This window comes from Ambystoma mexicanum, chromosome 2q (assembly GCF_040938575.1).
Source record: "Ambystoma mexicanum isolate Mex_15411 chromosome 2q, UKY_AmexF1_1, whole genome shotgun sequence".
Taxonomy (NCBI): Eukaryota; Metazoa; Chordata; class Amphibia; order Caudata; family Ambystomatidae; genus Ambystoma; species Ambystoma mexicanum.
The window spans coordinates 613,594,756-613,607,565 of record NC_090924.1 but is presented as its reverse complement, the minus strand read 5'-3'; the positions used below and the strand labels follow the sequence as shown (position 1 = coordinate 613,607,565).

Genomic DNA, 12,810 nt, shown 5'->3' with positions numbered 1-12,810 from the left:
CTCATAAAATGTACCCCCATATCTATCAATTCCTCTTTGGATATGAGTCAAACTCGGAACTGTGGAGGAATCTTTTCCTACATGGAAGGATGATTAGAGGGGCAATGCCCTGTGCTCTCACCCTGTCTTCTCATCGCATCTGCCTTCAAGGAGGGTATACTCACATGGTGTGTTTGTGTCTACCTGGTAGTAAGCAGAGTTACCCTGGGCCTCAGCTAGCCAATTAGATAACTCTATCAGAGAGGATCCCAAAGTAAGATCAACTTTCTTCCAGTTGTCCTGCACTGTGCCTTTGCAGCCCTGGCCGCTGGGATGGTGGTAGATATACTGGCACGGGACTCAACAGAAGTTGGCTGGATGCTTTGTTCAAATGAGTGCAGGTTTGAAAGCATGATCATTTGCTTGCCAGTGTCTCATTACCATTAAGCCCTCTTCTTTTGGAGCACTGTGTCCTCTCCGATCATGGACCCCAGCCACTGCTGCTTAGTTCCCCTCAACTCTGATATATTTTCCCTTTTGTTAGTGTCCCCTTACTTGCCATCACAACCCTTTTGCGGAAATGTTTTCAGAGGCTGCAAAGTTATGGTGCTACAGACAATCAGCAGTGCCTCTTTTAAACGAGAGCCAGAGGCACTGTAGACTTGTAGTTCAAACACCCTCTGGGCACAGACAAGTTGTCTTTAACATTGAGTTTGGGGTGAGTCAGAGAACTGGCGCCCGCTCAATCTTAAGAGATTTGTTATTTCCGGTTAGCAAATCACGAGTTTGGTATCAGCTCTGCCTCTCAGAAAGCGCATGCGCATGTTGGACATTGTCACAAATGGCGTGTGCTTTGTTGTTGTACCTGTTTCCAGTTGCTAGTAAAATGACCCATCGTATCACTGGTAAAACAAAAACAAAAAAGGTTGGGTCCGACACTCCGATACGTAATTACTGTTTGTGTTCTATGTTTGCTTAGATGGTATACCCGGGAGAAGCACACATTATATTTCTATTATTCATTTTCATATTTTTTTTGTGAAAAACAAAACACGAGAGATCTAAAGTACCACATCAACATGCAATGAAGTGATGTGAAGTTGTTTCTTTAATTATGATTAAAAAAAAAGAGGCAATTCTCATATTTTTAACATGTTAAAGCAAATTACCAACCCTTTTCCTAATTACAGGTTTCGTGATAGGGAGGAAATACTTCATACTTTTGGTGAAGGATGTGGCGATCCTGACTATTTGTCAAATTCACATTTGGAAGCAAAAACAATGTCAAAATAGAAAACCAGTTACTAATGAATGGATAGGCGCCCACATCTGAGAGGTTTGTTTTTCCATTTAAAACAGGGCTGGAAGGTGATATTTAAATAATGGTGCGCTTCTTTTTACTGTGATAGCCATATTAATTCAGGGCAGGTTCCTTCTGTGCTTTTATTCACATTTTCCGGTGGTAGTTAAAAAACAGAGAAACAAACCATTCACAGAAGCATTTTATAATGGCGCAATCGCATAGAAAAATGCTCTGTGAATCAGGCCCTATGACTTCTCTCCAAATTATACATTTAAAATAATATTTATAAGTTATAAACGCAGTCTGTACCTAAACGGAATGTCATGAGTAGGCTGCATGGAACCAAATCCCCACCGGGTTTGGTCGATTGGAGGAATTTCCTCTTCTGGGTTAACCAGCTCAAACTCAAAGTAGCTCAACATCAGAAATACAAATTGCTTCAGTTCATTGACGGCAAAGAATCGGCCAGGGCAAATTGTGGTTCCTGCACCCCAAGGCATGTTGAAGTATTTGACCCGTTTCCCATTCTTGTAGAAGTCAGACTTTTTGGTGCCATCAGGATTAAGGAAACGATTGTATTTGAACACATGGGGCTCCGGGTGGACCTCTGGATCCATTTGCACAGCAATGTAGGGGAACAGGGCCACTCTGTCTCCCTTACGGATAGCATACTCCCGACCATCTGCCATCTTGAGATTCATGTTCTCCAGCACCGCTCTTATTAGGACTGGAGCCGCTGTTAATCGCAGAGACTCCTCGACTGCACTGTCCAGAATAGGTGTCTTCAAAAGCATATCCCTAGTGAGGTTCAGCAGTGGGCCACCTGTTCTTATCTCTTGTCCAGATAATACAATTACTTTCTCAATTTCTTCTTTCACAGCCTTCATAGCTTCTGGGTCCTTCATTAGATACAGGAGAAGCCAGAAACTAGAAGGCCCAGTGTTTCCTTGCGAAGCCCAAAGAAGCAGGAACATGAACCTATCCTGCATATATTCTGCCATTCCATTTTCTTCCCTGAACTGTTGTTGGTCAGCAATCCACCCACTTATATTGTCCTTGTTCAGGCAGTTCTTCACAGACAGCTTGTTCCAGAAGAGCCTTTTCAACCGTTCTGCTTCCATCTTATCCTTGGGAGGAAGCACGGCATACGCCAACCGGGGGAAGAGACGGTCATACTTTCGGAACTCATGAAATAACGCCTCTGAATGTTCTCGATCAAGTTCCTGGGCCTTGACTTGGCTTCCTGCATTTTTAGCGGACTCATTCCCAAACAAAGCTAGGTAGCCAGCGCGGAAAACAATGTTGTAGCTGAATTGGAAGAGTCCATCCTGCTGCCAGGATCTGTCCCCTTCTTCTGAACCAACACGGTGGAGCATCAGATTCTGCAGGTTCTCCATCATTGCCTGTGTCATGACTACAAGTCCATCCCCCATTAAATGTTTTGTGCTAGATGCTTGCAGATGTTTATGGTCACCTGATGTGTCATGGTAACCGAAAACCCTAGCCACTAATTCATGTGCAAACTCTTCAAATCCTAGCTTAGACCGTGCTTCCTTTACCACTGACCCAAATGACAGAGGGTCCATCAGAAAGGTGAAATAGTAGCCTCCGATTTGGGCTGTAAATATGTCTCCATGTTTCCGTTGCATCTTTTGTAAAAATTGTGCACTGTTGTCTCTGAAGTGCAGAGCATAACCCAACCACGGAATGGTGCCTTTGTCCAAGGGAGGTTCGTTAGACCTTCTCCGCCGAAACATTCCCAGAAGGTAAAGCCCACCAAGCACAGAGATTATGAGAGTTAAAATTATTGGGAGTAAAAAGGTCATCTTTGCAAGGTGGTTTTCAGACCAGGTGAGTGTGCGGAATCCTGAAAAACAAAACAAAAGAAATGCACTGTTAAGGTTGTCTTATTAAAACAAACAAATATCATTTAATTTGTAGCCTTCACTCTTTATTTACAAAAACAATGACTCCTTTTACCATGGTTGCACTAAGAGCCCATCCATTTTTGAATGCTGACTAGAAGTACACATACTGAATATACTACACTGTATCAGAATCGTCCTTTATCATTGCCATGCTAATCTTTAATGTATTTGCATCACTTTCTTAGAAGAATATCCTGTAATGAGTGTCAGAAATAATCAGTATTCACAACAATACATTTCTCTTCAACATGGTTAGAGAAAAGCATAGCCGAGTAATGGACAAGGGGCCATTTGCTACATTCAACATGTCCTTCCTTCTTCCAGCCATAAGTGCATTTATAAGACTACAGTCCCTTACATCCTGAAATTCAAGTGTGCTTGTCATCAAACAGGGTATGCAGAGGGAGCTTGGAGCCAGATATCAGATCGTTTGAGATCAGCAGGCAGGGACTCAAAATGCAACCAATTCTGATGGGGCATTGTTCCTTCATTGCTTCCTTTTTGCTTTGCCTTGGGGGTCACCTGGCAACCTTACATGGGAAATTATTGTATTTGTACATATTACTACAGAGCCCATGTGGTTAGTACTACCATGCACAAACATAATTTACAGTCCTACAGAAACTAAAAGGAACTGTGGTTGAGTACTATACCATCGAAAATAATTACTGGTGTCAACGCATTCATGAAGGTTTTATCCAGAAAACAACACAACATCAGCAATATATCCTGGACCAGGTACAGCCCGCTGATGATATTATAATACCTTCCTGTAGCACAATAAATCCAGATACTGTTTTGTAATTAAAGAGGTATCAGAAAGCGAGGTTATGGAGACAATACAAAAGATGAAACCCACATCATGTAAAGGGGATATTTTCCCAGCTCCACTCTTCAAGGATTTCGCTAGAACGCTTGTTCATTGGGTCAGAAGATTGATAAATCGTTCCTTTCAAGAGGCCAATATTATTGAGAATACCCAAGAGGCATGGATCACACCTCTAATAATAAAGGAGAACCTCGATCCAACAGTCGCTGGAAATTATAGGCCCATTACGAATGTTCCTTTCGTGCTAAAAATAATTGACAGAATAGCTTGCTCTCAATATCAAACTTTTGTGGAGCAAAATGAAATCCTGGCTAATGAACAATCCAGTTTGTGTGTGAATCATGGGACGGAGACTGCTCTCCTGGATTTAAAATCTAATATCACAGGAATTATTGAGGAAAGTAATTTGCTTTTACTTTTGGAACATTCAGCAGCTTTTGATTTGGTTGATCATGCATTGTTGACAACGGGACTGGTCAAGGTGGGTAAATGTACCCCATCTGCTGCATGTTGGTTCAAGTCCTTTTTTGGACCAAGGAAGGCTATTGTGCAAAAAGGTAATGCACAATCACAAAGAATGCTTTTAACCTCTGGTGTTCCACAGGGATCATGCTTGTCACCACTACTTTTTAATGTGTACTCCAAACCTTTAAGTGGCATTCTTCTCTGGGGGTCAAGTTTTCAAATTATGCAGATGACGCCCAGATAGTGTTTAAGCTATCTGGGTTATATAGTCAAGATGTGGCTAGAGTTTATAAAGTATTTAAAGCCATACAGATGTGGATGGCCACTAACTCCTTGTCCCTGAATGACTCAAAAACTGAGCGAATTGTTATCGATACTCAACAAAAGCTAAAAAACGTAGACGTACACTACACATTTTTCACAGATAACGGTAATGCTATTATGGTTTCCGACTCAGTTAAAACACTAGTTTTCTTTGACTCACACCTTTCCTTTAAGAAACATGTCTTATATCCTATATCTTCTTGTTCCTACTATATCCATCTTCTGTGGCAGATTCACCCCTATCTATCAGAGGCAAATAGAGCCCTGATTGCAGCAGCTATTGTAAATACAAAGCTGGAATATTGCAATTGTCTCCTGGTAGGCACATCCCAAGCTAATATAAAAAAGTTACAAGTGACACTGGATGGAGCTGTCCATACAGTGTGTGGGCTAGGTCGTCGATCTCAGGTTTCTGAATCTCACAGGAAATTGGATTGGCTCTCAGTTGAACAGCGAATACAGTTTAAGGGCTCCATTCTGGTGTTTAAATGTTCTTTCAGGTGAAGCTCCCCTCTATCTCTCCTCGAGAGTGAATAGAATTCCCTTTAGGCGGACATTATGCTCGAAAAATAGCATGGCGCTATACCAACCGAGTGTCCTCTCTTAAAAAGATTGGTGGTCCTGGCTTTAATGCATGGGCACCTACCTTATGGAACTCGCTTCCCCTGGATATCAAAGTCTGCGTATCAATGACCCAGTTTAAAATAAAATCTGAAAATTCTTCTTTTTGATAGAGGGATAGATTAAAAAGCAAATGGTCGATGCTATTATCCTACTAAATCAAAACCGCGTGCATCACCTTTATGTTTTCCTGTGGTATGTCTTGTGAGCGCCCTGAGGCCTTTGGGCGAGTGGCGCTATATAACAAACATACAAAAAGACATGTAGATAGATAAGGTCTTGGTAGTGGTGTCTGGATTTAGCAGCAAACCTGTGTATTGTCAATGAGTTAAGTGTTTTGGTTGCTGTGTTCTTCCTGTGGTGATCCGCTAGTATGGGCTACTAACCATTGACCTTTTTGCTAAAAGCAATGCACTTGCTATTTTGCTTATACTTACAGTGTCTCTTCATGAAATCCCTGCTGATTAATGTAGGTGTAATACAACACACTAACTAAGTGGGTGCAAGAAATCATGCCAGTCAAGAAAATCCCAAAAGTATACAAGGGGAAGGAATCTATCATTGCCATTCTCACTTTAGAAACTACAAAGCCTTAGCAGACAGTCATGAATATGTCCATGGTTGCATGCTGTTTCGAAGCCTATAAAAGCTATAGGGCCTCATCATGATTTGGGCGGTAACCCGGCAATATTACTGCCGGGATACCGCCCGGGTTAATAGCGTTACCGCCACCAGGTCCGGCGCTATTAGCGCCAGATCAAGGGTTGGGTGGTAATGAGTATTCCCTATTCCCCAATGGGTCCACTGGTATGGTATGCATTTTCCCAACCTCTGAAGTCTGAAAAGTAGATCCACGCTTCACTTAAGGCTTCACTGCACTGCAAAAAGTACAGGTCAGATTAAAAAATAAAAGCCACAAGTTTGGGGTTCCTTAAAGATGGAAGGAAAGGTGCAGTGAAGAGAAATCTTTCCTAACACATGCCCCCGCTTCCCCAGACTTAAGAGACTGGGGGTACTAATCCACCCCTGGATGGGTCCTCTGTTCAAGTCAGTTATCCCTGTTAGACAGCCCATCAAAATTGCTACATTTAGGATCTGGCCTATGCCCAATAGTGAAGTTCAAGGTCTGCAGACTCATGAACCACATGAGCCAATTTGATTTCTCTCCCTTAACATCTGTCAACCACTTCAAATGCTTAAGATGACCATACACAGTGAAGCGAGTCCCATGGAGGTGGGACCTCAACTTCCTAAGGCACCATACAATGGAAAAAAAACTCTTCTCCGCCTGGGGCCAACTGCGTTCTCCACTCCGTAACTGGTAGCTGATTAGACATATAGGATGTTCCTCACCTTTGACGTTAAGCTGTGAAAGTCGTCAACTAACCCAGTGTCATAGGCATCTGTCTGCACTATGAAAGGTCTCTTCCAGTCAGGTGCCCTTAAACCAGGGGCCTGATCAAGGTATTCTCGCAGGTCAGTGAAAGCCTTCTGACACTCAGGGATCCATAGGAACTCCTTAGGTCCCCTATGAGTAGGGAGGGCAGTCAGAGAGACAAATATTTTGCTCTAAGCTGCCACTTTGCTCCTGTGTTTCCCAGTGACGTCCAGGAAAGTCCTCACTTGGGCTTGGGTAGTTGGGGTTACCCAGTTATGTTCATGCAATACTTAACTGACAAGAGGTTGCATTTTGTCCCTGCATATACCAACTTCATGTTATGTTATGTTATGTTTATGCTTATAACATGCCGTAGCCCGCAGGCATCAGGGCGCACAGACAACACAGAACAAAAACCAACAACGCAGACAACAACGCAAGTGCCCAGTGGGCTAAGAAGATTGGGGTTTTGTGTAGGAGGTAATCATTAGGCGGGAGCAGATTTTCTATTTGAATAAATGCTTAATCATGCTTGAGGAAGGCCAATGACTCCTGTTCAGTTTGACAATTGGGTGTCTTCCTGAACAAGTTGGCCTGATGAAAGCCCTGACACCCAGTCTCTTGAGTCAGACCCAGTTCCTTCTAAGTGGGTGTTGAATCTGCCATGTCATCCAGACATGTATTGCTGAGATCCATTTCCCCATTCAGAACACGGGCTAAACTCATTTGACAGATGTCAGTTGCAGCCACCAACCCAGACGTCCATACACTGAAGTAAGGCTCTGAAAAGGCTGAAACTGCTGCCTCCTCCTCAGCATAGACTGCAAGGGATATGCTGCCATACCCTGCAGAGAGATTATGACAGCAGCTGTGCTTTCCATTACAGAACTGATCCACTAAGGTGTTACCTCTTAGTGAAGAGTGTGTCTCTGTCTTTGGGACAGAACACAGAGCTCTAGTGTCCATACAGAATCCAAAACTGGCTTTACCTGTGTTTCCTCCCAGTTCCTCAGAACTGAACTCTTGACAGCTAGAGTGCTCAAACACTCTTTGTTCCAACACAGGGTGGATCTCACACCAACTGTCCGAACTTTCTCTTGGTTCGGAGTCAGCACAATACCCAAACTTGGTGTGTTCACTTACTCCCAGAATACAGTCTGATTTGCACCATCCTAATATAAAGGGTATCAGTGACAACAAGGGGGGAGGTTGCCTCAGCAGAATCTTCAGCTCACCCTGATGATGTGGGGTCAGGTGAGGGGACACTAGGTCATCCTCACTGAAGCCATCAGAAGGGCCTCTTTGGCACAGGGCAGGTAGACACATAGATTTATCTGGCTCCTACTCTATAGCCATAAGCAGGGCTCCAATTATATCTCTCAAGATAAAATCCTCCACTATTCCTAGGAAACTGCATGGTAACTTGACCAGGTTCACCAAAGCCCCGAGAATAGTTTACCTTGCCACGCTGTCAAACATGGCAAGGCCCAGACCACTGACAGGTAGTCAGGGATTTACAGAATACATTTGACAGGAGAAGGTCCCACCTCCTGCTCTGGGGCTCACTGAAGGCACCAATCAAACTCAGGAGAGAACTGACAGCTCTCTCACTCAGACCAACCTCCATGTCACCATCCCTCCACTTGGTCGAGCCACTACTGAGTACAGCAAAGGAGCTACCTCTGGGACTGTCATACAGTAGGGTGTCAATGACTGACTTGGCAGTCATTCTCTGTGGGGTGGCATAAAGACATATGGAATTGGGATCAACAATCCCCAATTGCAGCTGATTGCCTGAGGTCTCCACAGTCAAGGGGCTGATCAAATTAAGCCTTGTCTCTGGTAGCAAGGCGTTCACTCCTAAAAGTGAACTCTGGAGTTATTGAATTCCTGTCTCACCCCTGTCACCCAACCTGGTGACAGAGAATGAAACTCCTGCAGTGTTTTTCCTCTGGGACCCCCATCATGGGCCAGCAAGAATGTGTGTTAGACCACACAGGTGATATCCTGACACTAGGATGCATCACCAGGGGAATGTCACACACCAACTGTAGGAGGAAGGGCCTTGCAACCCGAGTAACCTCCAAACTCTCAAGATTTTCTCTGGTGGGCTCTGTGGGATTACCTTTCAGTAATCCACATTCCAGTGAATCCTTTGCTTCACTAGAGGAGAATTCCTCCATTGGAAGCAGGCCTTTCTCCGTAGGCCTAACCATGGTGGTTTCCTTTTCTGTTGGCCCATACTTCTCTCTCTCCTGGGATTCTCCTCTACCTGTATACTAGGCAGCTGCGGAGGCCCGTAGGATTCAAGGTGTTCTGGGGGTCCTTCTTCCGAACTTGGAATTGGGCCTCTTCTAACTACTACAACATAAGTTGTAGGTAAGGCAGGGACAATAGTCTCCTTCCCTCTGCCTCTGTTTCTGACTCCTCTAGCCACGGGTTTCCCCTTTGCCCAGGCTTTCTCTTAGGCTTGAATAAGACAGCCTGATTCTCAGACCTAGTGCTTGAAGTGTCTGGTGAGGGCCTATCAGGACCTGTGTCTTGAAGACTCAACTCACCCAGCACTCTTCTAGGAACCACTCCCCTCATATTGACAGGTGCCCTGGGACTGGGATGGGAGCCAATGCTCCAGCACTTCTAGTTTCCAATGAATCTAGAATAACTTCAGACTCTTCCTCTGAGGGAATGCAGTCTAAAGGAAAGGACACCCCTGCCATTTCTTCTTCCTTATACTGAGAGAGGGCCAGACTAGCAGAGTGGACCCCCAAGGTCCTACCTTACATACGGGGTCCCCCTTCTTGAGGTCACTTGCTCCACAAGTGTAACAAGTCCCACCAGAACATGACACATAGGGAGGCTTAGAGAAACCACTCACATGCTTGGGAGAGTAAGTCCCACTACCCTGATCTGATTCTGATGAATTCCCCTTATGAAAATGTTTGTGGGTCTTCTTGGACATTGTTTTATCAGTACCCCCACCCTCCTTCTCTTTCTGCTTATTTCCCTACTCCTGCTTACCTGAATCAGGCATGTACTTATGGGAAACTGTATGTGATACCCATAAATCAGCAGCAATGGCTAGCCTCTTTGGATTTAAGTCCTTTGAGTCAGTCAAATGCTGCTTAAACTCTGGGGAACAATGGGCAAAAATATGTTTAAGCATGACCAGATTGATCATACCCTCAAAGGTGGTTACTTGATAGCCCTCTATCCAGCCACCCATATTTTTTAAGGAATCGGCATACAAATAATTACATAGGTCATACTTTATTTTCTTTTACACTCCCTAAACCTCCTCAAGTATTGGGCAGGAGTCTTCCCAAACTTGAGGATAAGAGATTGCTTTAGTTTCACAAAGTCTAATCTACCAGCCTTTGACATTTTCATAATGGCACTGCAGCTAGAATGGGGCAGTCTGCTGATCAATCATGCAATCCTGTCAGCATCACTCACTCCTTGTACCTCACATGCATACTCAACATTGACAAGCCCGTTAATTATTTAAATTCCTCTCTTCATACATACTTAAGGGGTCTTTTGGAAACCAAGGATGTGAAGAGAACCCAGAACAATCTCTAGATCCTCTGGAAGAACATTGTGAAGTCGGAATCTTGGCAGGCTCCAGTTGGTGATCCATGTCTTTCTGCCTCTCCACCCTCTCAAAATCCAACCTGGCCATATTGAACTCAAGCCCTTTTCCTTTGAGCCTGAGTTTCTCCCTTTTCAGGTCAAATAATGCCTCAGCATCTGAGGTGGTGAAAGACAAAAGTCAGAGGATGCACTTACTTCCTCAACATTTGAGACTGCAGTGGCAGTAACTCCATTACTGCTGCTGGGTCCCTCCCCAGCTCCACTATCAGGACCATTTGGTAAGTTAGCCACAGCCTTTTTTCTTTCAAAATCCAGAATGTTCACAACTAACTCTGCTTTAGTGCAAGAGACAGTCAAGCCTCTGTCAGCACATAACTGTCTTAACTGATCCACTTTGGAGGCACTTAAGGTGGTGAAAGTGATTGTTTCCATTTTATCTAGTACAGTAGGTGACTTGATCTACAAGACAATCAAACATTATAGTGTTCTGTTTAAGAATATATTATCTGGACACACCACCAGTGATCTACACTGTGGTACCCAATACAGATCCTTTTCACAAAACACCAGGGGCCTCATTACGACTTTGGGGGTAGCCATGGCGCTATTGGCGCCATGGCTGCCTCAAAAATCGGGTCCGGATTCCCTGAATGGGGAATTACCGGGTCATTTTGAGTTTGGAGTGCCCGGTAATTCCTCTTACAGGGAACCCGGGCCTGGTCCTTCCCCATTCCCATTTGAGCCCCCACAGGGCTCAATGGGAATGGGTGCGGGAGCTAACAACGGGCCGATTACAACCAGCCCGTTGTTAGCTCCCTGGTCCCCTCGCGGGACCCGCTCTGGACATCTGGTAAAACCAGGCGCCCAGAGGGGGTCCCGCGAGGGGACCTCGTAATACTGCGGAATGGGTGTAACGGCACCGCCACCATTAGCGGCGCCCGTTAACCAATTCCGCAATACTTATAATGAGGCCCCAGATGTTATTCCTATACTGTGGCCTGCTGGACAGATTTATAGAAGGCCAACCTATATTGTGACAGGAACAACTCTGGGGATCTGTAGCCAAACCAGTTCAGGTAGCAGTGACAGGCGGTCTAGGCTAAGATCTTCAGAGGTGGTGAACTTGTAAAGGATCCACAATGAGGTCGCACAATGGGAATCACAAATTACACTTAGACAGGATGTATAAAAATACAGTTATTTATTTATGGCCAAAACACACTATGAAAAATGACTACTAACAAGTAGAGTTATCACACAAGAATAAAATACAATAGACACATATATACAGTCACTTATTATAGGGCATAATACATATCAGAAACACCTGAAAAGGAAAGGTAAGATTGGTATTATGCACTCAAGGTCCACAGAGATGATCCCTAACTAAAATTGTCCAGCCCTATGTTGTCTTGGGCCTTTTGTCCAATAGTTCAGATAAAAGTTCCACAGAAGTTATGAAGCAGGAAAACAATGCAGGTAGTGTCTCTGGGGTCCAGTGAAGGATTCTTATGGTTAGGGTACAAGTAAAACAAACTACCAAAACTAGCCCCAACTTTGAGAGGTCTTGCACAAACAAGCAATGGCAAAGCCAATATTTTTTAGAATTAAGGTTTATTATAAGCCCATTAACTTATAATGGGAGAATAGGGGTAGGTTAGAAGCCCTGTAACTTACCCCCGTACTTTGATTCTTCCCAGACTTGGCAGGACCAAGGATAAGGGTCCTAGAAAGACAGGGTAAGAGCCAGGCCACACTTCTACACGGGGTGGTGACGGGAGGACCGAGAAATGGGAACCACCTAGTCCCAGTGCTAACCACGAGACACGCATGGTGGAGGCTAACCTGAACGCCCAAAAACAATAAACAACGACAATATACAGCCAGGTTGCGCCAATCTGGGATGCTCAATGTCTGGGCCCCTCCAGGGATGCAGTATTGGCCACACACTGGCGTGAAGCAGGCATAATACACTTCAGGGACTTGTACCGAGATGGGGTATTTGTATCCTGGGAGATATGAAGACACAGCTAGGGGACACCCCGCTTCAGAAGCTGCAGTACTTCAGACTCTGATCAACAGTGGCGACGGCATGGGCCGGATTCCCACAGGAACCCCCCCCCCCTCACAGCAGATCCTAAATTACACAATCGGCATCAGCAATATATAAACTGGCACTGTCGACTAGAGAGATCCACACACCAGATACTAAGGGCGATAGGGAAAGAGACCTATGCATTTCCTTTGCAGATGAATACTGGCTCCAGATATGTAGGCTAACAAAGCAGGTGTCATACAATTCTAGATACAGACTAAATCACCTCAAAGTTCTGAATAGGGTACACCTCCCCCCAGCCCGGCTGAAGAAAATGTATGCTTCAGCTGATGGGAG

The 12,810-nt window shown here is 44.5% G+C and overlaps 1 protein-coding gene across 1 annotated transcript in view; it reads right to left on the bottom strand.

Annotated features, from left to right (window-relative positions):
* Positions 1 to 1,425: 1,425 nt before the first annotated feature.
* The window catches only part of CYP8B1 (cytochrome P450 family 8 subfamily B member 1), a 53,998-nt gene continuing 42,613 nt past the window's right edge, over positions 1,426 to 12,810 (bottom strand). The window contains exon 2 of the mRNA XM_069647758.1: positions 1,426 to 3,149. Coding sequence (XP_069503859.1) covers positions 1,573 to 3,108 — 1,536 coding nt within the window. The 5' untranslated portion in view covers positions 3,109 to 3,149 and the 3' untranslated portion in view covers positions 1,426 to 1,572. The remainder of the gene's footprint in view (positions 3,150 to 12,810) is intronic.